Source organism: Nipponia nippon, unplaced genomic scaffold (assembly GCF_047370975.1).
Source record: "Nipponia nippon isolate SJK-2023a ecotype South Korea unplaced genomic scaffold, ASM4737097v1 scaffold_3, whole genome shotgun sequence".
NCBI classification, from domain to species: Eukaryota; Metazoa; Chordata; class Aves; order Pelecaniformes; family Threskiornithidae; genus Nipponia; species Nipponia nippon.
Genome location: NW_028262347.1, coordinates 5402794 through 5428775, shown reverse-complemented (window position 1 = coordinate 5428775; position 25982 = coordinate 5402794). Strand labels below are relative to the sequence as shown.

Below are 25982 nucleotides of genomic sequence, written 5' to 3'. Positions count from 1 at the left end.
ACATGAAAGACTTCCTGGCCTCATCAAGATCTGTAAGTACTTCATTAAAGACAATGTTTTATATGAAGTTGCCCCAAGACCAACCAACCTCTAGTTGAACAGGTACTTAAGTACCTCCAAAAGCCTCCAAACAGCTCTTCTCTCTAACAGAGGAAATTGAAATAACTCATTAGTCCATTTAGTTTTACTCATCAAATTCTATGAATCCCCAAAAACTTTTCTAATACCTTTCCATAGAGATTCATGGTATCTTCAAACAATCCCATGCTAGTGAACTCCAGAGACGTGCTAATTGAAACACAACGTTTCCATATGATAATTACCAGATATTCAGAACTTCATTACCAACACAGATGAAACAAAAGTTTAACTTTCCCTTAACATAACACATCACAAAAGCTTTTGTTTCTGCCTGTTACAAGCTACTTAAAAGGTTGATGATCCTACTATGGTCTTTTCAACTAATAACTTTCAATAGAGGTCACAGAGACTTCTGGTATTACTTCAGAGGTCCAAGCCACGCACACAGCTATGTAACGCTTTGCCTCAGAGCCACGCCAGTCCTTTTCATAATGATCACAACACATGAAAATTAAAATACACTCCGAGTTCAGGCTGAATATTAATTGTTGAGGATGAAAGCAAACGTATCATTTAGAGCAGGACAGCTCTACTGTGAGCTCCGCTGCATTAGACACCAGATCCACACGCAACACAACAGCTCCCAGAGCCACGTAGCGCATACTGTATTTACTTGTGTAACGGCAAATTTCTTCCTGGATTTTGCCTTGGAATACTACAACAAATCCTAAAAGCTATTACAAACCTCCGTAAGTTCTTGTTTGCCACCAGTGAGAAAGTGCAACGGGGTGATACAGCCACTACAATGTGACAACTTTAGGGTGCCAATATGGTGGGCAGTGAGGAGGTATTTAAGGTAGAAAAGAGAAACCAGTAAGCAAATAGAGATGGAATACTAATGACTCAAACCTCGTTTGCTTACACAGCCTAAAGCAATCTCAAGGACGAGTGTCACACAGAGAAGATGAAGTTCACCTCTCAGGCCCAGTACAGATGCTGCAGAGAGCTGGAGCACAATCACTTTTTAACATTTCCTACCGGCTGCCTCCAGGACCCCCCTGCCCCTGAAGATCTTGGCCCTGGTGTTTAATTCTCCCCTAATTTGTCTAGAAACTTTGAGCTAAGTCAGCTTTGTGTATCTCCCACCCTGGAGTCAGGGTTTAAACTCTAGGCTCTGCCGGGCTAAGGATCACAACATCTGAGGTCCTCAGATGGTGGTCAAGGTGCCACTAAAGATGCACAAAGGAAACTGGAATAGAAGTGAGTTTCCCAAAAGGACATAAACCAAGACGTCAGCATCTCTGACCCGCTATGGGCTGGCAGGACCGACGATGATGTACCCATATGATTTGTAGCAAGCAGATGGAGTCTGAAGTCCCTTCTCAAAATGTGCGTGGGTATGAGAAAGACTGGGGTGAGATAAGATGGGAAGCAAAGTCAACTCTTTGGTGCTAAAATTTAGCCTCAGAACTTTATTTTAGAAGTTCTGCCTTGAAAATATGAATTAATTTTTCCCATATAAACACTTGTACAGTCCTTGAAAAAGAGAAATTTAAAAGTATCCATAGCTCCTCAAGGAGGAAAATGGATTTGTGGGCTTTAAAGGGACAGTCTGTCCAGCCATGCACATCCAAATCATGCACAGCAAGACAGACAACTGTTCTGAGAAAGCTGGAGCTTTCGTACAGCGATCTGAGGCACAGAAGTTTTAGATCACACTCAAATATTGTGAAAGGAAGAAAGCAGAAATGGTTGAAGAGCAGGAAAAAGAAACGATTGAAGTCCTGTAGCAACTTCAAACCAGTAAAACTCACAGTTACCTATTGAGGAGGAGTATGACAGTATAGAAAAACAGAATAATCATCAAAGATGCCATTTAACTTACAAAGCAGAAAAATCAGTGATTGGGAGATTTAGTTCAAAATGGCTATAAAAGAGAAACAACTACAGTAGCGATATTTAATGGGATGAATGGAAAGGAAAAATCTGTTTGGTGCTCATGTTTACCATCAGACATGAAAGTGTGCTCTGTGCCATAAAATAATGAAAAACCTGATTAAAAGAAACCCTTCACATGCAACACAGGAGCAGCCTAAAAAGCCCAGTGACGCATGGTTTCCCCAGCCTCTCCAGCCACCTGGTTATGCTGTACGATCTCAGGGCAGGCATCATCCTATTTTCGCTCATACCGTACAAAGTAACTATTATTTGGACAACAGCACCCAATAATTAGGGAGCTAATGAACCAACATTTGAAATGCGTTAGGTACACTTATGAATAATCATCAACAGTTATAATAAAACAGACGCGTATAAAGGAATTTCAGCTGTTATGTTTTAAAGCATGAAACAACTGTTAGCTGAAAAGCGTTATGAAACTTGGCTATAGGTTACACTAGGGATAACCATCCATTATGGAAGCCTCACTAAATGTCACTGGAGGCATCATACATGTCTAGATGGAGGCTTGTAATCCGGGCCCTAGAAAGGCACTTGGAGAGTAGAAGAAAAAGGGCAAAATGTCCCAAAAAGTTTCTGTTGGTAAGTGTTCTGCTTGATTTTTCATTGGAATGGTCAAATGATGTCACAGCTGTATGAATATTATTTGCCACTAATTTTTAAGTGTTTCCCACTAAAAATAAGAGCTACCCCAAGTGACAGAGGATGAACTGTGGTAAGTATACACCTTGCAGATGAATTTATTTGTACTTACATCTTGTCTTGGCCTGCACCCACTCTTAATGTCAGCCGAGGAATAACCGGTGATGGAGCCGGAACAACTGGTTCCACCTTTATCTGTGCAAGGGAACACAATCATCAATCAAAGACTGCAAGCAGACTCCCAAAATATATTAATTACATGAAAGCACTGATGGAGTTAACCAAATAGAGTATATCGGCTTAATGAGACAGACCTATGACAGACTGATCACCACTCTCTCACGCTTCATGCTGTAGCATGGACGGCCAGAGTCTGTTGGGAGCTCCCAGCCATAGCACATCACAAATATGAATTCTAGACTAAAAAGTCAAGTTGAAATTTCATTGCATTTGTACCTGCTCATACACTCTGTTAACAAGCCTTCCTGATTTACTATTTTTCTAGAGAAATCAAAAACCCCAGTACGTTTCTAAACAATGACATGAAATGCTTTGACCTTAGTACTCAAACTTGATAGATGCCCACCGGTGTTTGCACTTTCTTCTGAGATTTAAATTCAATTATTTCCCAGGTTCATCACATAAATGTACTGTGACCTTCCTGAATAAATATTAGACACAGAAGAAGCAAATAAACCCCAAGCACCAACACTGAGTTCTTTATGAAAGTGCTTATCCACATAGGTATAACAGAACCACTGCTTTTTAACGCAGCTAGGCTGAGGTTTCTAATGGCTATTTTTCAAATGGCCTGGTTTCCAACCTCAGTATCTGCTGGAGTTTAGATCACTTGAGTATGTCCTTAAACTCTTTGAACCACTATCTCCCAAAATTACCAACTCCCATTGAGCTACTGCTTTGCAAAACCTGTACAGAATCATCTCAGATTTTACAGTTGACATTGTAATGATTCTCCATACATAAGTTGCTCAACTTATATCCATATATATAAGAAGTGTATATACATTATAGATACATGTATATATACAGAAAGAGAGGGAGACTGATCTCATTTTGAGCATGTGCATCATCGTATTTAATAAAATAACTACTTAGCTGAATCTGGTCTGGGAACTTAAAGAGACAAAAATAGTATGCATACACTAAATGGAAACCCAAGCAACTCTCAGTGGGAGAAATCTGTTTTAAAAAGCTTTCATAAAGAAAGGGATGGCAAACAATCAATTCAAAGCACAGAAAACAGCGCAGGAGACAGCAGGCCAGAGTGGGAGGACTTACACTGAGGAATGGTAATGACAAAGTCCCGTGCCATGCACCTTGCCCAAAGGATCGGAGCTGCTCATTTGGAGATGTCTACTCCAGAGAGAGAAGGGATGCAGCCTGAGTAGTATTTCTGTTTTGACACGGTTAACCATGCTTTTCAAAAAAGCTCTCCGTGGATATGTATTAGCCTACTTCACAGGCCTCCCTCTACGCTTTTGTTTATATAGCACGATTTTTTGTTATGTCATTCCCCTGGAGCATTGCAAGAGCTTTTTTCTTCTGGAGCTCCTAATGCCTCCAACAATTTCACTGCCACTTTCCATAGGTAAATCTCTTAACTGCTTTCCCAGCATCTTAACCTCTAGCATTGGGTAGAGACATGGAATTGAACCCTGGGTACAGGAGGCTCAGGCACGTGGCTTTGCACAGACTATCTACCTTACCTCTTTTCCTGCAGGTTTCTCCTCCTCTGTAGTGCCTACTTTGAACACAAAACTTCCTAGGACAAACACTGCTGCTTAGCTTCCAGCACACAGCACAGAAAGATACCCATGTCATCCATCCTTTGTGTAAAGGTCCTTTGTATTATTATTTGTATACCACCAAGATGTTCTAAACAATGGTGGTGTGGGCTCATGCGGCAGCAGAAAAGCACACAAAACATTTCTTTATGCCCAGATACCAACATTGCAGTCTGCTATGAGAGGAAAACTGGGCTCCACGACAATCCTAAATCTTATCCTTTGATACAAGAGGAGAGGAAGCATCTTTCTACAACATGGGTTTGTGTGTAGGGTTTGCACGACTGGAGCAGAGGGAAAATTAAGGAGCATTCACAGTTATATCCTGGATATCCTGGTATTCTTCTACATCGATGACAGGATTTTGATTCACAAGTAAGGGCAGTTTACTTTGGGGCATCTCCGGCAAGCCCTGCCCTGATGCAAGGATGGCTCCATTTCTCACGAAGCAGTTCCTCAACTACTTTAGTTTGCAGCTCAGCGTATTAAGGTTAGCTGAAACTGGGTCAGCAGCTGCCTCGTGAGCTGCTCAGTCACTCCTACAGCACGCCTGGTAATCTCCATCGTAGACGTGGGGTGTAACTGCTTCAACTGTCTGCTTTTAATTTGGTACTGCATGCAAGGCAGCACCCCAGCTCACCGTCTCCTTTCCTGGCTCCAAGGACAGCACCCCAGCAATTCCGTTGCCTGGAATTAGCTGCAGGGAAGCCCTACGTGAAAGCTCCTCTTCCTCAGTCCCACCACTGAACGCTTCTAGCGTGCAGCCTTCAGCTTCTGCTTTCTGCCATTTATGCAGGGTACTGGTTGCTGTTCTGTGTCTTCCAGCAGCTTGGGGCAAAATTACAGGGAAAACTTGATAAAAAGGTGCAATTCCCCAACAGGATGGGATGCACATTTATGCCATAACTATAACAATACCGAAAGATGGAAACATTACCGTTGAGTCACTCTTTTGTTGAAGTATAGCAATATTAGAAAAAGAAGTTTGATATTTTCTACTGGCCATCAAGAGCTGAAACTGCAGTTAGCCCACAAACTCCTCTTTCAGGTTGCACTTACGCCTCTGCAAGCGGACGCGCCGTGGAAGGTTAAGCATCTGAGCAGTAACTTGATCATTTGCTCTTACAGCACAACTGCTGGCTAAATAAGTCATAGTGTGATCTAGAAGCTAAATTAAGGAAACATGTACTTTTAGGGGTTAAAACGAAAGAGCAGCATTCTGGAGTAATACTGGGAATTGGGGCCAGCAGAAGAGCATTTACAGTGGATTACTAAGCTTCCCAAATCACCAAAGAGGTAAAGTCCAGCAATATAAGACTCCTTTGTAGCTAACTAAAAATACATTGTCAGTGGATTTGTCCAGTTTTATGTATAAGCAATACTTCTTTCACCTGAACTAATACTAGTAGTCATATAAGCCCCTTATTGCCATGTGCTGCATTTTTTTTGCTAATCTTCAAGGATTTAGCTTCTTTGCCACATACCTCAGGGCACCAACTGATAAAGCTCTAACTCTCCATTTTTCCAGGACACCAGCAGTGCGGCCTTGCAAAAAATGAAAATCGCTCAAGAGATTTAAAGGGGAAATTTATTTTTAAAATCCTGACTTGCAGCAAAGAGGTGGATTTAAAAAAAGCTTATCTATCAAGAATCAGTTTAAATTTTAATTCTATCTGGGGACTCTTTCATGCATTCTAGCTTTAAAGTTTATCTTTTGACAGGGACTTTTTGCCAACGTAATGGGCAGCTTTGTCAATTTAATTTGTCCAAGTTTTTATTACTGTTGAACTCCTTTTCCTAATATATATACGTTCAATCCATACCGAAGCTTCACCAGTTTGTGTTTGGCTGTGTGTCTGTTACATTGCTCTAAAGCAAACTAGCTGTAGAGATTTGCAGAAGAAATGTAAAATCAAATGTATGAAAAACGAGCAAACTCAGTGTCTCTATTTTATATACACACGTATTTAACTCAAAAAGAAATCTCTGCAGAAATTCTCAATGAAAACAAAACATCTGAGGCATGAAGGGCAGACAGACAAAATGGGGAATCCATGAAAGCGTTGCTGCAGTCTAAAACTGGACATTAAATTAACATGGACAACTGGACCACCACCCTGTTGATCACCGACTCATCCACAGCAGACAAATATTAGTTCTGCAGATCACCCGGATTCTGCACTGAAAAACCATCTGTCAATTTAAAAAATACGTCAAGTTTTGAAGTCAGCAGTTTGTTTCAAGTCCAGCAGGCAGCACAACAGAGTACAGTGGCAAAAAAGGAAAGTGAGGAATGTCCCAAATCTGAGCTGGTAGGAACTGAGTATTACACTCAAAGCAGGATGTAAAAAGCATCTTGGTAAAACCAGAACTTATTAGTGCTTTCTAATGCTGAGGATAGAGATTTAGGAAATCCTGTATCCAAGGTTATCACAATCTCTTTCTTTTCTTCTTTTTTCTTTTCTTTTTTTTTTTTTTTTTAAATTAACAATTTAATGCATATTATAAGGTGAAGTGATAAAAAATTAGAGCAAACCCTGAATTAGGGGAGCCATTTCTAATGGGACTTCAAATCTGATAACATGCAAATATGCTGGTTTCATTTCTTAAATATTAAATATATTCTCAAGATTAGGTGATACTGGAAAGCAGAAATTATCTTTAGCTGATGTAAATCAGTAAGTGTTACAGGAGTGGAAGGAGCTCAACCCACTTGAAAACTAGCTCTTGTCTTCTCTCTCTCAAGCATAAGACTCAAAATGAAAGGTGACATTTGAACATTTAGACCATAGTTTCAAAACGATTTTCTTACTTCAAACAAATTGGAGCAACAAGGGGACGGTCTTGCTAAGAGAGGATTCAGCAGCTCTTCTGAACATCTGAGATAACTGGTGAACTTGTTTATTTGAAGGCAGTCTGCTCATTTCTGTCCACCTGGCAATTTACAGACTTCTACAAGCTTTGAAACAGTAGACTTTTAGAAACTAAATTTGAAGTTTATATGGAAGGCGTATGGTTGCTGGCCCTACTAATGGAAATCTACAGAACAAAATTTGTGCATTGCAACACTACCTACATTTGGTGTGTGTGCTGGTTTTGAGTCTGAGCCCCAGCTTTTCGAAGTGAAAAGTGAGTTGAGGAAAACCAGAAAGACAATCTCACATTTCAAATTCACACAACTGAACTTCCATTGTCTTGTCTTCCAAAGAGGTGGGATGTCTTCCTTGGAGTCGTTATTTTTAAAAAATACCAAACCTGTAATCACACATCACCTCAAAGCTCTTAAACGACGCTCAGCAGCAAATACAGGAATCCATGTGCATTTTTCAAGCAAGTATGCCATCTCAACTCATCTAAACAGCTTACCTTTTCATGTTTGTGTTTCTCTTTTTCTTTCTCTTTCTTTTCTCTTTCTTTCCTCTCCTTTTCCTTCTCCTTCTTTTCCTTTTCTTTGTCTTTCTCCCTTTCTTTCTTTTTCTTCTTCTCTTTTTTGTCTTTCTTCTTCTCTTTTGGTTTCTCTTTGTCCTCAAACAGTTTTTCAGGAAGCATTGGAGACAAGGAAGGTAACATGCTGGGAAGTCTCATGGCAGTTGGTGTGCTGAACAAGGGCAAAGACATTTCTTTGGGAGGTAACACAAGAGGTGCTGAGGGAGCCTTTATCTTATCTTCCTTACCCTTATCTTTAAGTTTCTCTTTGTCTTTCTTATCCTTGTCTTTTTTACCTTTCTCTTTCTCTTTCTTTTTATCTTTATGTTTTTCTCTCTCTTTTTTTGTATTGCTGTCTTTCAACTTTACTTTTGTGTCAGCATCCTCAAAGTCCTTTAGTTTGAATTTATAGGGATCAAGATCATCATCTTTGAGTAGTTCCTTCCACTGAAATTTTGCTTCCTTGTTTCCTTCCTTGTCTTTATCCTTCTCCTTGTTCTTTTCCTTCTCCTTGTTTTTCTCCTTGTTTTTCTCTTTATCTTTTTCTTTTTGTTTTTCTTTCTTCTTCATTTTTGTCTTCAGCTCCTTTTTCAATTTCTTTTTCACTTCTACCGATGAAGTCAACTTGGTTTTCTCCTCATAGACTTTGAGAAGAGGTTCTGGAGTTGGTGGTGAAGCAGAAGGAGAGGAGAAATAAGTGAAGTTGGTAGGTGGATTAGAAGGTGTCCCCATGTTTGCCTTTCGAATGACCTCATCAATCGAGTCATCCATTGTCCATGAAATGTCTGAACTTGAAGTCCCACCTGAGGGAGGTATTGGAGTTGCTCCTGCCTTATTTGCATTATTGGCAGAAACAGAAGGTTTAGGAGTTGTAGTCTCTGAAATAGAAAGCCTTTTAGGACTGGTAAAAATTTCCCCTTCTGATTCCGAACCAGAGGAAAACTCAAAGGGATCCGGTTCTCGTTCTGCACATGCACGAGCAATCACAGCATCAATTGAATCATCAATGGTCTTGTCCATTACTGGTGCTTTCTTAGTCTGGTTTTCAACATTTGGCTTGGTGGCAGGCTCAGGTGGCGTCTGTCCTTGTTTTACTTGAATGTTTTCCTTTCCTATCTTGTCACTTAATGCAGCCAGAGGGGTTCTACTTGGTGTTTCAGGCTTGACAGGTGGTTGGGGAACGTGAGCAGGAACCTTTGGACTTTTAGGACTTTTTGGGCTCTTGGCACGACCTGGTGACTTTTTTTCTTTGGATCCAGTTTTTGGTGAACGTATGGGACTTCCAGTTACTACTGGTGAGGGCGTAGTTTTAGGCGATTTTGTCTTCTGTCCTGGAGAACTTGTTTTGGACTTTGTTTTGGGCACAAACGGCTTTGCCTCTAAAGTTTTGGGGGTTGGCACTTGCGATTTTGCAATGGGAGCCAACATTGGTGGTTCTGGTGAAGGAGGGACTAAGTCTGTACTGTCCTGAACATGAACTGGAGAAAGCATTGGTGGTACTTTTTGAGTATTTATTGAGCTAAGAGGCTCACGTGGTTCCAAAGCTCCATCCAAGTTGTCCCCTTTGGAAACAGATAGTTTTGGCCGTTTCACAGGCGGAAATTCCTCAGCATCAGGACTTTCTAACGGCCTCTTGCTTAAGTAGTTCTCATCATTAATTGCCTCATCCTCTTCCATATCTCCCTCTTCTTCCAGTGGCACCTGCATGGCCTCTGCAGATGTACCTCCATCGGTAGGCACCTGTTCCTCTTCCTCTTCTGTAACAAAGAACATTTTAAAAAAGCATTAGGATAATTTAAAATGTGTTTTACAGAAACAAACAAGCATCAGAGCAAATGTTCACATGCATCTCAGCCCATAAGAGATAACTGGCCACCTAATAGCTTCTTACTGGTCTACTTGGAAGGAAAGTGTGGCATCTCCTCTGTCTCGCATCAGCCAACATCACAACTGGCAGGTGCACTCATCGTAGTGTAACGTCAAACCCACGAGCAAAGGATATAAGAGTAGAGCTCACCAATGACGGCAGACCTTGTGGAGCAGGCCCAAAGTGTCAGTTCTACCTAAAAATGTCCTGATTATTTCTTACTGCAGTTGTTGAGATTACAGTAACATGAACCTGCTTCATTCATTTTAAACAAAGGGAGAGAGGTTGAAGCATTTTTTGCTCTAACAAAGTGGACCACAAAGCATACACCAAAGTAAAATTCACTGGAATTAGCTGTCTTGCTTATATATCGCACAATTTTGACTGCAGATTAACTACTAGGAAAATGTCTTCCTAAACCTGGTTTGTTTTTCCTGAAGCAGCACAGTCTGAAGGTTAAGGCAGAGGACTAAGCCCCATTCAACCTGCCAAGTTCTGTCTCCGATACCATCTTAAGAGCTTGCTGCACACGGACGTTATCTGTTATGAATATATGGGAACACCCCAGCATTTTGTGTGTGCGTGTTGGTTTGGATCAGGAGCATGCCTTTGAAATGCATCTCCCCATCATCCCTGCTTTCTGTTGTTTTGTTTGCATCATGGAGCAATCCTGCAGTGCATATGCTGGCTTCCTGCTATAGGGAAACCAAAATGAAAGATACGTTGCCAGAAGAATACACCTAACATGCTCCAGTCGCAAGTGGGCATTCAGGCTATGAGACCAAAGAAACAGCTTTTGAAAATAAGATAAACCTGAAACACACACAGTGTGGACATCAGGCACCAAGTGTTTCAAGCTAGCGTGGACACCACCTGTGTGATTGCTCTGTTTTTTTGTTTAATAGCAATTATTTTTTTTCCCTACATATAACACCACCTTCCGTCCTACACATGTGACATTATGGTGCAGAGAAAGGAGAAAATTTACTTGAGATCTCCCAGCAAATCCACGGCAGGTTTGAGAAGAGAACCTCTGATCTCCCCAACCGCAGCCAAGCACTTTATCCTCTTGGATACACTTCCTCACTTTCAAAACGGAATTATCCAAGCAGGAAAAAGGATTCTTACTCTGGAATAAGAACGTCCGCACCAGCGTTAACCTGACACATTTATATTTGCTGTAATTACATCATTACAGCCATGTGGGTTAACACTCCTGTGTAGACAACCTCACTTCACTTTACCCCATGTGTCTGTTTACCCACCTGTAAAAACGCATGACATTTTGTCTAGCAGGGTTTCCGCGGAAAGATATCAAGTGCCCTAAGATTCTCACATGAAAAACGTAGTAAAAAACATTTATTATGACAGTGGCTAAAACCCAACCTCTTAATGAGCAGGTGCTTTTAAAGAAGCAAACACCAAGAAACTTATAACTTTACATTAACACCATTTAAACCTTTGTAAGCCAGCATCTTTCTGAAATATCTCTTTTTGAGGCGTTTATTTTCAGGTTTTCTGTGCTGGTGTTTCTCTACCGTAATGTGTCAATGCTCTGATTTAGGAGAGTTGAGTCAAGAGCCCTGGGCTGCAGCACAAATCTTGCCAGCATCACAAATTAAGTAAAATGAGCTAGCAACTCTGGCTTTTGCCAGGGCCCAGAGGATTTACAGCAGTCAGCCCAGAGAGGAGACTTTGCCTGAGGATAAAGTCTTAGCCTTCCGTGAAAAACAGAAATGTTAGGGAGTTAGGTTTTGCCTGGCTGGGCACTGACATTAAATTTTTTAAACTCCAAAGTTAGAGTATAACTGAGAAATCACTGTAGACCAAGCCTGCACCTGCTATGGGGGAAAAAAATCTGCTTCCAGATCATGGAAGTCATTTCAATCTCTGTTTAAGCTGTTGCAGAGATCAGCTGCCTTCATCTGCTCAAAACTGTTTTGGGGATGAAGAATTAGCATTCATCAGATGTCATACAGCACCGGTTGCTACCGAGCAATTCCCTCCCAACCCCATTCAACCTAGTTTGCTACTGAGAGTTTGTTTTCATTTAAAATTTTAAAGAGCGATGAAATTTAAAACAAACACCATACTTTACAAGCGGGATTTAGAGAAGTCTTCTGCTTTGGCTACAAGACGAAAGGTGTATCCAAATTCAAACATTAGGAAAGACAGGGTTTGATCATTCAGACTCTAGAGGTAGCAACATAAACTATTTTAATATAAAAAACACGGGGATAAAAAGAGTCAATAAAGTGGAAGAGAAACAACTGCAACAAGCCGTAAAAAACCCTACATTTCCTGGAAAAATCAGAACATTTATCTGCTGAAGATTTCTGCCCGGTGCCTGCTTAAACAGCCACTCTGTTACACCGTGTCTCACGGAAGTGCACTGCAATTTTTCATATTTTTGTAACTCCTTCCCATCCCAAGGTGCTTCTCATGTTTTACCTACTCAGGATTACAGAAAACCAGCAGCTGCTGGATCAAAGGCAAAAAAACAATTTCAGAGGAGGTTTGGAGAACAGGGACCGGAGTTCTGTACAATAAAAAAAGAGCGATGCTTATTTTTTTTTTAATAAGGCCAAGTAAAGTTTGCACCAGGACCATGAAGTTTCTGTGATCTTGTGTGGAGATGCCAGGGAAGGGCAGAAAAGGTTAAAGTGCAGTTTGTAGAGGTGAGACTAGAAATCGGGGTGTCTTGGCTCCAGCTTTCATGCACATTCCTGCAAGCCGCAAAGACAACTTAGTAAGGAAGCAGAAGCATTACCATCCCTTTTATATGGCCTTGGATTCCCCAAAACATCTGGAAAAAATTGCCTGGGTCAGTCCTGAACAATCCAGGGACTAAGGAAGTTCACGAGCACTTAACTACTGACACACATTCACCACTTTTCAGACATGCTCAGATGACAATCTGGAATCCTATCGTGGTCAAATGAAACCCAAATTTCTCTTGGAACAAGGCCACGGTCTGATCCTCAGCGAGGACTGGTTTTCTGCCAGGCAGTGGCTTTCAAACCCGAGCCACCGCAGCTGTGACCGTGGCAGAAAACAATAAAGCACTTTTTTTGGGGGGGGTTTAATTAGAGAAAGTCAAATCTCTGTCTTGCCTTCAAGAGCTACAGGCTCTTTTTCCTCCAGAAGGATTCACGCAGGAGCAGGAACCAAATATGGAAAACATCAGCTTTTAAGCATAATCTGCTTGACTTGGCAATGAGCATTTAAAACCACGCAGCCACTTTTTCACCTTTGTCCATCTCATTTGCTACCCGGCGCTTCTCGACGCGCAATCCTTTGTGCACAGGACTGCTTTTTAACTCTCTTTACTCCCATCTCTCCCTATCTCCGGCCACCTTATTAATGATCCGACTCTTGAGTTAGCATCTATAGGTCAAATGGATATCACCTCGGCCATCTGCCCTAATAACTCTTTCCTGTAATGAAAGGAGACTGGAGCTGTTTGGGAGGTTTCTCAAGATAACAGATACATTTTTTTTTTTTGGTTGTTGTTAGAGAAGTCAGTGCTGGATCAATATTAATGCTCACATTACTAAAGCTATACGGAGCAATTGTTTATTATGTCAGCCGGGCCCATGTGCGGGTTCAGACGATGCACAGGTTACAGGAGGGATGGGTTCAGCCGTCGCTGTGCAGCCCCAAAGGTGAACTTGTCCAACGCCGAAATAAAACAAGCTGACAGCTCTTAGCACGCTGCTTCTGAGAAAACTGTTTGTTAAGAGAGCATTTCTTACTGGAGCATGTTAGGATGTGCAACATCGCCTGTCTATGTAACGAGGCAAGTTCTTCACTTTCACGAAGGGATGATTTTGAAGTTAAGGGAGGAAGGAATCCAGTCCTCCCTTGACACAGCTCTGCAGCACGATCTCAGGCAGGTCACGCTACGTACTGTCGTCTTCCCATCTGACAAGCGATGATAATTTCATCTCGCAGAGGTGCTGTAAAAGCTGAACTTGATAAATATGTAGCTCCTCGGGATCTCTGGACAGAAAGCATTAGAATCCCAAATGCAAGCCGTGGGGATCTGTCACCACTTCAAACGCTGGAAAATTTCTTAAGCTGAATAGTTCAGGCAAGAAACCAAAACTCCAGCACCTTTTTAAGGAGAAACCACTGAAGAAGCACAAAACTTCTTTCTTTGTACATCGCGTTCCTGTAGCACAGCAGGGACTCCAAAACCAAAGGCTTACTGAATATATACCTTCTTAATTTGGCCGTGGCTCAGCTTCAGGACAGCAATACTCAACACTTCAGTAATGAACTTCCAAGTTCACGATGATCGAGGGACAATTTGTCCTTAAAACTGACACAGGGATACAGAGGAACAGAAATTCTGCCTTTATTGCAGAAAAAGAAGTGCAATTACCCATACCACGCTATCACGCTCTCCTGGCTGCCTCATCAGGGGAGGCTGCACACATTGCTCTTTCAACAACAGGTCAGATGAAAGCGAAGGCAGGAAAAAATAGAGGCAAAACTCTTCTGATTGAAGAGAAATGCACCTATGTATAGATATTCTTCAAGCAAGAAAACCTATGACACACACATATATATATATATTTTAAAAATATATATAAAACTATAAATGTAAAATTAAAATTGTCATCATCTTGGTCATTACTAGACTTTTTACTTGGTAGCTTCAGAGACAGCAGCATGAGCACTTACAGCTAGATGATGTCCTAAGGAACATGGCACAGATTGGGACAGACATGATCTCTGCTCAGCTCTTGACCCTGCCAAAAACTGTCTGTTGGCTGGTATTTAACTTAAGCAAAGTTCCAGTCTCTCTTCTGGAAACTGGATTAGTATTTCTCTATGTCACAGGGTGGTGGTAGGATAAAACCATCTGGCTAAGACCTGGAGATCTAAGAATAAACCAGTATTTCTTAGGTACGAGATGAAGCAGGGTCAGACATGCTGGCCTAAAGACGGGCACCACTCGCTGAAGAAAGCATAACATGGTGTGAGTAACAGCAGCCTCTCACCTCCAGTGCAATGGCTAATGTATTAATTGCACAAAGCTCAGGCAGGTAACACTTTCTATGGAAGCCAACTCTTGCTGTTACAATAATGCAAGATTTTCGCATTTGGTATTTGATATTAACTTTAGTATGCCAGATAAACAGTATCACCTATCAGAGCAAACCCACTAGGATACAATTCTGAATGAGCAGATGTTTCCATGTAACTCATACATGTCTATTTTCAACAGTTAAATTTCTTCCATAACCCTTTTCTTTTTAAACAGAATTAGAACATTTTATTTCCTAACGGAATGCAAAATGACCAAATAAAGATCTATCAGTAGATCACGCATTTCTTTCACGCACAGTTCTGCTCATATCAGGATGGTACCAAGTACCTAAGTATGGAAGTTGAAGGTGTCAGGGTTTTTAAGGAAAATTAGGACCCATGAAAGGAAATAATGTGGCAGTGCCTGCACTAAAATCTTCAACCCATCTTTTTTCCAAGCATATGCTCCTTTGGACCGCATGGATATCGAGCTGAAGGTTTTCTACACAAGCCAGCTCAGCCTCTCAAATGCAAGAAAGGAAGCGATCGTTCCCACCCAACATATGAAACTTTTTAGTGAAAAAAAAAATACCAAAAAAACTTCCTGTAGACTTCCAGAATAATTTTCCTACTGTCTAGATAAAGCACGAGATTAAGCCAAAGATATCTTCTGGGAAATTTTAAGTCACTAAGTCAAGATCTTAACATCCCTGTCATATCCTAATAAATAGGGGCTTTTGACTTCTGTGAACAGTGAAAAGTTTTTTTCTTATGCCATGATAGGTTTTATCTCTTTAACTTGTAATAACAATGGCCTTTTCCCAAAACAAACAGAAAGTATGCTTGTAGTCCATAAAGGAAATTAATGGAAGAGCGACAAAATTCAATCCTGATATCCTACAGGCCAATATCCTGATACCCTAATGCAAAATGAACACACTAAGATACCTGCAATACATTTTGAGCTTAAAATGCCAGATTTTATATAGATATATGTGTGTATATATATATGTTTTTAATATATGTTGTTATATATGTAATTTCTTTGCCATATGAACACAACTGATCACTGATGTGAATTGTTTACCAAACAGGTGATACAGCAACAAATTTCACTTTTACCATATAAAGGAGATCAACCAACCCATTACCCAACCCTGACATTTTCCAGTTGACACCTTCTATGGGAAGAGAGCTGGTAAGAGAGCACCATCAAGGAGCTCATCTTCCACGTGTCTCAAATTTTTTCCACTGACATTGCCAGCAAGTTCAATCCAGTGCCTTCTCGGTATGTTCTAAAATGCAGAAACCACAAATACATAAAAAAAAAAAAAAGAGCTTTCAGGTGTGGCTAGTGATTTTGCATATATAACTGAAACACTGTAAAGAGGATGTTAAGGGTACCTGAAGTTAAGCATCCAGATTCATTAGTCACTTTGCAAAATTTTGGCCCAAATGGCTGGCTGGTGCCTTCAGCAATCGGTATTACTCTGGATTGAACTTGGAGGTGTCCAACAAGGCTGACTGACTTGGTGTATACATTTATCAGTCACTCCAAAAGTAGTTCTTAACCTGTCCAAGAAGCTACAAGTGGTCGACAACCCCCCCCTGCCATCCCTAATGACAAAATACATCCATCCATTTTGACATATGGATGATAGCAAAAATCTGGTTCAGGACTCAGAAATTTCCAGCCCAATTCAGTTACCTCTTCACCCTGTTGAACAACTGCTTCACACTCTTGATTAGGCATTTCTTGGTATGAAATCAACGGAGATGAACATCAACATGGGAATAAGAAATCCATAGTTTGCCAGAAACAAACCACAACTACTAAAGCTGTAGTTCTACATCACAGCATTGCTTTAAAAAGAAACAGTCCCATCCTTTCTTTTGTCCTGGTTCAAGAATTTGTGCAGGAGAATGGGAAATTAATCCAGGCTAAAATAAAAAAGATTAACTGTTAGTTTAAACTCAATTCACCAATCTGGTCTGTCATGATGCTACTCAAACTTTTGGGCTAGAATAAGCCAGAGGAAAGTCCTGCAGCTCCTTTCTTATATCACCACCTTGCCCCTTCTCCACAGTGAAGTAACTTAATGGCCTAACTCAGATGGAAATATATCTGGGGGTGGAAGGAAAAAAAAAAAAAGGATAAAGTATTTTTCTGTCCAGTCGGCAAAGTAAAAAGCCCACCTCAGGATCATGCAAGCCTAAGGGTGTGGGAAAGGAGAGAGGTGCGGAGCATCACTCTTCGGACACCAGATCTTGGCTTTAGGGTATAATGTGCAACTTTGGCTTCAGGGCTGCTTTAGGATACTGGATGCAATGAGAATAACACTTTTAAATACTTACTAGTGGCGGTCCTCATTACAATACTTTTTAGAATATGCAATGTTTATGAAGCCAAACTACTCAGGGTTCTTAAAATGACACACCCAGCTTCCTGCTGAAGAGAGAAAAACAGCGTTGGCAGATTGTTATCAGCTACACTCACAATCTCTCTCTGACCTGACAAAATATCAGTCCTGCATTTGCGCTGCATATAGCAAGCAAAACCATGTTTCTGTCTAAATACAAAGAGGGAGGCTTTATTTTTGCTTTGACTTTTTAACAGTGGCTCAATAGTTTTTGTAGATCACGCATACATACATGAATGAATGCATGTGCATGGCAACGCTATGCTAATGTGTCTGGAGCTGTTATGCCGACTTTGGATGGAGAGTAAAACCAACCACAGAAGCATCTTTAGGCAGTGATTGAGCGAGAAGATGTGTGAGAACCAGCCAGTTCCCTATCAGCAGGGCAGCCTTGGTTCAGTCACATTGGTGTTGCTCTGAATTACCTGTGATGGAGTCTCTCCCTTGAAATTTGCAGAACCGAGTGTGATGCAAAAACCACCGCCGTTTGATCAAAACATACAGCCAGGGACAGAAAACCTCCGTGACAAAATTTGGATTAATCTGTATGCTTTTTATTTTACTTTTTACTCCCTCTGGGTTGTACGATCCTTAACAGAATTGGGAACTCACCCCGAAGTACACATGCAGGGGTAGAGGTTTTCTCTTTAAAGGAACATTTTGACTTCTAAAAAATGAAATTATTAGCAAAGACAAGGTAATTAGGCAATGACAATTCATAGAGTACAACCAATCAATAACAGAGTACATTAGCAAGACTGACAGAGGTGTGAAGCCGATACGTTATAAATGGCTCTATACTGACCTGTAAAAATGCAGCGTTTCCCTAACATTCGGCACAATAAAAACCTAAAATGCTATATAAGCAAGCCAACCTGAAATGACACCTAGTATTATAAATGGCCTAATCTATATGTTAATACTGTTGTATCACATAACTGCAGCAAGACTAAGATAACAATATGACTTTGGGGTTTCTATGGCTACATCCTGGGCTAACGTGCCTGAAAGGGCTTGCTGCTGACACCACACAAGCTTTCTGAGTGCTTCTCTTTGGTTATTTATGATATGATTTATGATAACGACAACATCTCCTATTTTCTCCCCTCGTCAGATACAATAAATTGCCATCGTTAATCACCGTTCTTGCTTCAGCTATGATTACAATAGTATAATAGGGCCTAGCTATGGTAATACTGTGTATTAAGGTGTTTTTTCCCCCCCTTTAAAGAAATATGCACAAGTAGATCTTTGTAGCCGATGTCAGTACCTGTAGTATTTTAATAACCTTCCTGGAAGTATTTCCGGATGAGAATTTCTGTTACAACTAACGTTCGGCGCTACTCTCCTTGCAAGGATCGAATTTATGATCTAAAGACTCAAAATCCACGTCGTATTATCTGTATCTAACAATTCTCAAATGTAATACGAGGGGTTTATACGTATTTTTCTTGACAAAAAGAAAGCAGACGGTCAGTCTTTTCACTTTGCACCTCTGTATCTAATCTTCCTGGCTGAGCTTTCCAAACCAGCTTTTCAAGTATCACAAATCTTACTAAAAACAAAACCACTGAACTTTATATAAACATTTGGAAGGAATTTACTTTTCCTTTTATATATTATGGTCTTGTATAAGAAAATATACTGTTCTACCTTCAATAAAATCCTGTGCTAAAAACCCCAGACTTTTACAAATATTTTAGGAAGCAAGTATTTATACCTCCTAGCAGAGGAACAAACTAGGTATTTATTACCTTGTATTACCTGTACTTCTGCCATACTAGTAATTTTTACCTGGCGTTGCAGAATTTGTTTGAGTCCTTCACAGATTTGCAACCTACATATGCATTCAGGTATTTTGATTCGGAAGTGAGAAAATACGGCGATAATATTTAACATCGTATTTTGCAACAGAGCTAAAGAACCCCAGAAATGATAAGGCATAATTGTCCCATGGACATCACATATTTCTTTTACTGTATTACTTCAGACCTCACCCTTTCTTCCCAAAAATTCAAAATTTAAACCCCAAAAGCTTTGCTTTCTGTGTAACGCACCCATGACAGCAGAACTGTGGTTTAGGGCGCAGGTGCTAGAATTTAAGAGTCACATTTCTTGTCCTCAGGAGTCTCAGAGACAGCAAGTAGGAGACAGACATGATGGCACGATGGGGTATTTTAGATTGTATTAATAAGCATATTTCTATTTATATTGCTGCTATAAATAGCTAACATGCCCTTCAGCCCAGCTATCATTAGTGACCCGACTCATTACTGGTTTTGTGGCAAAGGTAGAAGAGATGGGAAGGGAGACGGTGGCAATACTGATCAGCGCAGGGAAGATGTCTGATGTATAAGTGGCAGCATGGAAGAAATGGGAATAGGAAGACAGTGGTCTCCTATTGAACGATGAGCTCATCTCAACGTTCAGAGGATAAACAGGGACACCGCTGTGCTAGGTGCGGCACAAAATTCAGGTGGAGAGAGAGCACCTCTGCCAGACGAGGTCTGCAATCGGCTACAATTACCGGCGTCTGCCTGGGACTTGCTTTACTCCCTCAAAAGTAAACCTGGGCTATTTTGGGTATTAATCTGTTATATACTTGCTCATGTGATGGAGCTTCTGGAAAAACGCATTACCAGAAGGAAGCTTTGGCTCAACGCAACTTAAAGACCATCATCACTCTTGCTATGCAGGACAAAGATGCAACTTTGCCATCATAAAAAGGCTGTGAATGCTTATATCACCTTCAAATAACTTTTTAGTTCAACAACTCATTTGGCCATTAATTGCCTTTCCGCTCCTCTTCCTATTGAGCATTACTTGCAATTGCAAGGGCACGTTCGAAACCAAATGATAAGCTGCTCAGGGCAAGAACCGTATCTGTATTTTTCAAAGTGCTTTGGTTACTTCTGGGCACTATAAAAAAAATCAAAACCCAACAGAGCACGTATTTAGAGACTCTTCCATCCATTTGACTGTCTTCATCGGATACGAAAGGGAAATGAAGTATTTTCCCAGCAATAAAAAAATATTATATAAAAATGAGAAAAGACTGGGGGGGGGAGAAGTTTATTTTCAATATATGAATTCAGGTGTATAAAAATGTCAGCCAGATCCTGTGCTCTAGAATAAAATGGGAAAAGTCTGTCTACACTGTTACACAAACCCCCGATCTGCGGTATCTATCCATAGTGGCACAGATGAACATAAGTCCCTGAAATGTAATAATGAAAAAAAAATAAAAATAGCCCTGCCATTGACTGGCAACTCCCACTAATGCAAACAGAGTTACTACATCTTCAAAGTAAAAAAAGACATGTGTTCACCCTCTCTTTTAATATATGTATGCACACCATACCCAGAAGTGTTGCCCAAATATTCCAGCTGTTGGGAATGGGTGTATCAGCTCATTTCTTTAAGGATACCAGCAGCAATTAGGAATGCTTTTGCCATCCAGAGCAATGCGTTTATTTAAATAGTTGCTAACTCAGAAATACAAATGCAGTCCCAGCTTATGACTTTGAACAGCATCCCAAGTCTTCATGACTATGTGCTGACAGCGCACACCCCGGGACTTCAGTACTCTGAATTGGTAGTGGTGTGTCTTGGTACATACATGAAAACTCACATTTGCTGGAAAGAATTCTGAGATACAATACGAATCCCATAACAAATATAATCTTCTTGATCTAGCAGAGAAGGAAATCACTGATGATAAGGCTTTAATAAAGCTTGACAAGCCTCAAAATTAAATTTGCTGGGAAGGGTTCACCCCCGAAACAGATACTTTCAAGCTGTCTTCAAGAAAGAAGCCAAGGAAAGACTTAAAGAGAGGAAAATGTTTACTTTAAGCGTTTTTTTTCCTTACAGCTACAAATCCAATTAGTGACTCTCTTTGTCTTTCAGCCTCTCTGCATTTAGTCTGTATGGGAGCACATGCGTGTCCCTGGCTCTCCCTGTAACCCTGCCCTGCAAAAGGTGCCCATAGGCAGAGAGAAAACTAATCAGGGCAGCGTGATCACCTATACATCCAGACGGCGGCACTTCTCAGGCGGCACTCGACAGCCATCGGAAACCGGATCGGACAGCCCCGCGCTAAGGCGGGTTCAAAACGCTGCTGTCAGCACCGCTGGAGAAAAAAGTGCTGCGAGAGCATGGGGTGACCGTGCCGAGTAATAATTCTGTGGGCAGCTTCCCACTCCAGCAAGGAGCTCAATCCAGGAGGCCGTAGGAAAATTTAAACCACATCCAATTTAAAACCTCTGCTTTTTTTTTCAGCGACCTTATAATTTTTCAGGGACAGCTGCTAAAATCTATTGCTTCTTTCCGTAGGACCTCATGGATCACAGCAACATCTTCAAATAAATCTCACTTCCAAGGGAGCTCAGAGGCTAAAAACAGAGCAAGGGGCGGCTGTTAGATGCTCTCACCGTACAAGAGCTTTTTTGGGGGACGACTGGAAAGACCTCGTGGTCTTTTGCAAAGCCACAGCCACAAAACAATCCTACGCTTCTGCAGTTGCTGCAAGCCTTTGTAGGACAACTAAGCTAAGCAAAAAGCAGTGCAAAAAAACAGAGAAAAAAAATAGGAGAGAGGTTCAGAGATATCAGAGTCCTGCATGTACGCTCGGAGAGTGGGGCACAGAGGTGCAATGATTTGTGATACGCCCCTCTCAATATTGCTTGCAATGGATGCAAAGTAACAGAGGACATTTTTGTGGAAACATTAGGCAACTTTCAAAATACCGTCTCTTTTTAGAAACATTCCAACCTGCTTTTTAAATAAAAAACTATGGCTCTGACAACCACCTCAAAGCCAACGTTGCGTGACGCCGCACTTTACACTCAACTCACTCCGAAGTACGCAGCAGCCTTCATTTTGATGCGAGGTCTGCCCAGGTGCTCCCAACGACCTTGGCAAAATACTTAAAACAAAACAAAACCAAAACCAAAAAACACACACAAAAACCTCCAGGACCTCAGGCTCTAAAGCTATTTTAGAATTAGCTTTGAATAATTGTCCCACAATAGGAGTTTTCTTGATTAATTGCTTAAGATAAGGCCTCCTTTCCCTTGCTGGCCTCCAGTGACTCCCTCTACTTCCCATAATCACTTTTGTCTCAGTCTCCTGTTCACTGGGAACGGCTAAGAGAAAAATCAGAGATACACCAACTCCATTACCTGAGGATTAGCCACGAGATAACCCTATGTATTCCATTACTGACCATTATTTGAGTAATTATTCAATCAAGTTTAGACCATGTGAAAGATGCACTAATTGTTTTGCAAAGCTTTGCCCAAGCTGTATATCTAAGGGATGCAACTTGTGTCCTTCAACAAAACAAAAATGATGTGCTGATTGCAAAGCAAAATGAGAAGTGGTTTTGCATCGAACACTGCTTTTAAAAAAAACCCACCCTAATTAGGCTTAACTAGAAGTTAAGGATCTATTTTGCTCAAGTTTCCGCACCAGCTGGATTGTATACATACTTGATTACAGAAATTTTGCAGGATATTGCTTTTCCATCTGAATTATTTAAAAAATGGTACTCGGCCGTTAGGTTTCTAGCAGTTTATGAGATAAGCATCCGGAATATAGGGAAAGCAGGGATAGCGGAGAAACAAACAAAGAGCCAGTAACCAGCAGACTTAATTTAAACAAGAAACTTGTGCACACACATCAGCACTAGACTCAGAGGGCTTGATACCCTGATTTAAACTGAATTAATGTCTTTTAGCTAAGTAATATTTTTCTTGGACACATGGGAGAAGTGAAAAAACCCTATGAAAACAAATTTAGCAAAAGAATTGGCTTCAGTAGGCAGTTTTACGTAACATTAACTTTCCACTCAGACATAAAAAAAAAAAAAATCCTTCATTTTAGAGCTGTCGGATTCCCATGTAATCTTCCCATTTCATGGACCTGAGACGGGTACACCACCAGGTGACTCCGTGCCGAGAGGGAACTGAAATTCCCAAGGACGTCAGCTGATGCTCTACAAAGACCTCCGAAGAAGCCACAAACTAAAAACAACTCCTTCACCTTGAGATACAAAACTTCCCTTAGCTATCAGACGCAGCAAAAGCATTTATAGCCGATGCAAAATTAATCTCTAACTATTCAATTGACCTTCTTGTTGCCACACTTTCTAAACCCGTGTTCTTAAAACCACCACCGTCAAACAAAATCTGCAAACTTTATTTTTAAAAGCCCATCAACCTTCCAGCTCCAGCAGATCTCATGTAATACCTCGTATAAGCTATTTTCTAGACATAGTTTCCTTGTAATTATAAATGCCATTCTGGTAGATGGATATAACCAGCCCTTGCTAGCATCTGGAGGGGCAGTTTGGCAATTTTTAACCTAGGTTGCTTGACTGTCTTTGAGCTCTTGGCTAACGCAGATAAAGCTTCCATATGACTTCCATAAACTCAGACCTTTACCACCTCCGCCTTCATAAGTTTTGGGGGTGGAGGGGAGATTTATCTATGGGAGTGAGCACGAACTGTTGGTGTTCTCGGGATTCAGGCAGAACGAAGCGCGCTCAGCCGTGGCGAGGGAGCTCCTTCCAAGCTAGGATTAAAGCCAGTGGTAGGGAAGCTTGGGTTTTAATTGTTGCAGAGTACGCTCAGCCAAACACCTTTGCTGATGAACGGGACTTGAAATTTGGTGGGGAGGGGATTATCTTCCTGCCATGGCATGTAATTTTTAAGAACACCCCCCCATTAATCTAGTTACGTGCCAAATAGTAAGCAGCAGTTTGACCCAAATCCTATTAGCAACAACAATCTGTCGTTACCTCCTCTCCCCAAAATGAAATATGCTCTGGGATGCGTTACAGAGAAATAAATTGAAATGCGGGAGGTTTTCTGCATTAATTTCTCCCACCTCCCAATTCAAATTGTAAATTCACGGGGCAGGGACCTGAATTACGTTTGTAAAGCGCTGCCATCACCCACACTGCTGCATGAATAAATCACGAACATAAACAACACTGAAGACTTTGTTTCGCATTTCTTTGTTTCTTCTTTTTGTTCTGATTCTCTGTTTTCTCTCATCCTTGTATTTTCCTCCTTTAGTTTGGTCTTCATTGCCTGCCCCTTCCAAAACCCAGACAATATTCGTTTTTCTGTATTACAGTTTTTCTGCCTTTCCCTGTCCCTCACTCTAAGCTTTCTCTTTTGCTAGCATTTAGCAGAAAGATAAAAACTAGAAGAGGGAAGAACACATTTGCTTTTCGTGTCACTTGGGATATTTTCATGAAGGAGACTGGTGGCCAAAGGCAAGACTGAAGCAAAGGGTAAAGGATAAAACATCCAGGAAGCCCATGAAACACTGGACTGTAAGAAGTACTGAGAAGAGGGAGAGGAGAGAAAGGGGGGTTACACTAAATAAGTATTTCAGGGGCAAAATGAGGAAGATAGAATAAATAACGATGTGGACGCATGGCCAAAGTGACTGTGGAACAAAATGTGAATGGGGAGCAATTGCTTGCTAGTTTGGTTTCTCCATCACATGATGCTAAATCCTGCAAGCTTTGGTCCTCGAACACTCATTTAGGGAGAGTCTCTTCACTCCCGAGTTCTTCCATCTCACACCTGTCATGGCAAATACTGTGGCTTCGTTCCTTATGCACGTCCAGGAAAATAAAAAATGCCTGAGGATATTCTTAGATAAGAAGCTGTTCAGATGTGACGTATCTCAGCAGTTATTAAAAAGTAATTACACCTCAGATTCTCATGAAGCATTCATTACTTTCAGAAGGGATGTAGATATCGAACTTTTAGATATATAACTTCTGCAGATCCTGATTTGTTATTCATATGTTATAGTAGAAACCAGGAATAGCTGAAGAATCCCAGTTTGGTTACTAAGTTATAGATTGTCTTGCTCAAAATGGTGAATTTAGTGTCACCATGCCAAACCACGAGAATATATCTGTCTAGCACATTACGGCCAAGACGAATTAGCTTTCAATCTCTTGGGTTTTTCTGGTTTCTAATACAATGCTCAAGAGGATGAAGTTGCTTGCAATGATCAGCAGCCTGGGACATGGGGTACCAACACCGTCTAATGTAGACGACCTTAGCGCATGGTTGCACGTTACCCTTGCTTCAAGCACAGCCATGCTCTGACATTCGTCCCACGGCATCCAGTGGCCCTGCAGCCACAGGGCAGATCAGTTCAGTGAGCTGAAGGAAAAGCCAAATTCTCCTCTCCCTCCTCCCTGAAAAAAACAACTTTTAGCGTAATCAACTTGTTTAACCAACTCGAAGGAAAGAGGGAGAAACGACTAGCCAGAGAGGAAAGCATGCCTGCTCCTCTTGGCAGTATCCCACAGCTACAGCAGATAAACCTTCCAGCCAGCACGTAGCAGCCTACGGCAGACATGGGAGTATCGGTCCTCCAACTTAAAAGAAGGGCATATGATGAAAACACAACGTTCAAGGTCAGTATATCACCGTATACATACATGATTTCTGTTGCTAACCTTGCTTTTTGTACTTTGGTAGACCTATAAGCCCTTTCAGGTGAGATGGGAATTCCTTCATCTTCTCTTAAGGGTAGATACGGGTGCTTGTGTACCCATTCAGCCTCCTGCTGCAGATGGAGAAAGTTCAGGAGAAGGCTTATTCAGATCTCTTTCATTGCAGTAGGACAGAAGATTCTTTTTCCAGCTGGGGCAGGAGATTTATTTATTTTTCCTGAATGGCATCTTTGACTCAGCAGAGATCACTCCTC

At 41.1% G+C, this 25982-nt stretch overlaps 1 protein-coding gene across 1 annotated transcript in view; it reads right to left on the bottom strand.

The window, feature by feature from the left end:
- The window catches only part of TAF3 (TATA-box binding protein associated factor 3), a 116092-nt gene that overhangs the window by 18691 nt on the left and 71419 nt on the right, over positions 1 to 25982 (bottom strand). The window contains exons 3-4 of the mRNA XM_009462624.2: positions 7854 to 9670; positions 2795 to 2877 (exon numbers count right to left, since the gene is read on the bottom strand). Coding sequence (XP_009460899.2) covers positions 2795 to 2877; positions 7854 to 9670 — 1900 coding nt within the window. The remainder of the gene's footprint in view (positions 1 to 2794; positions 2878 to 7853; positions 9671 to 25982) is intronic.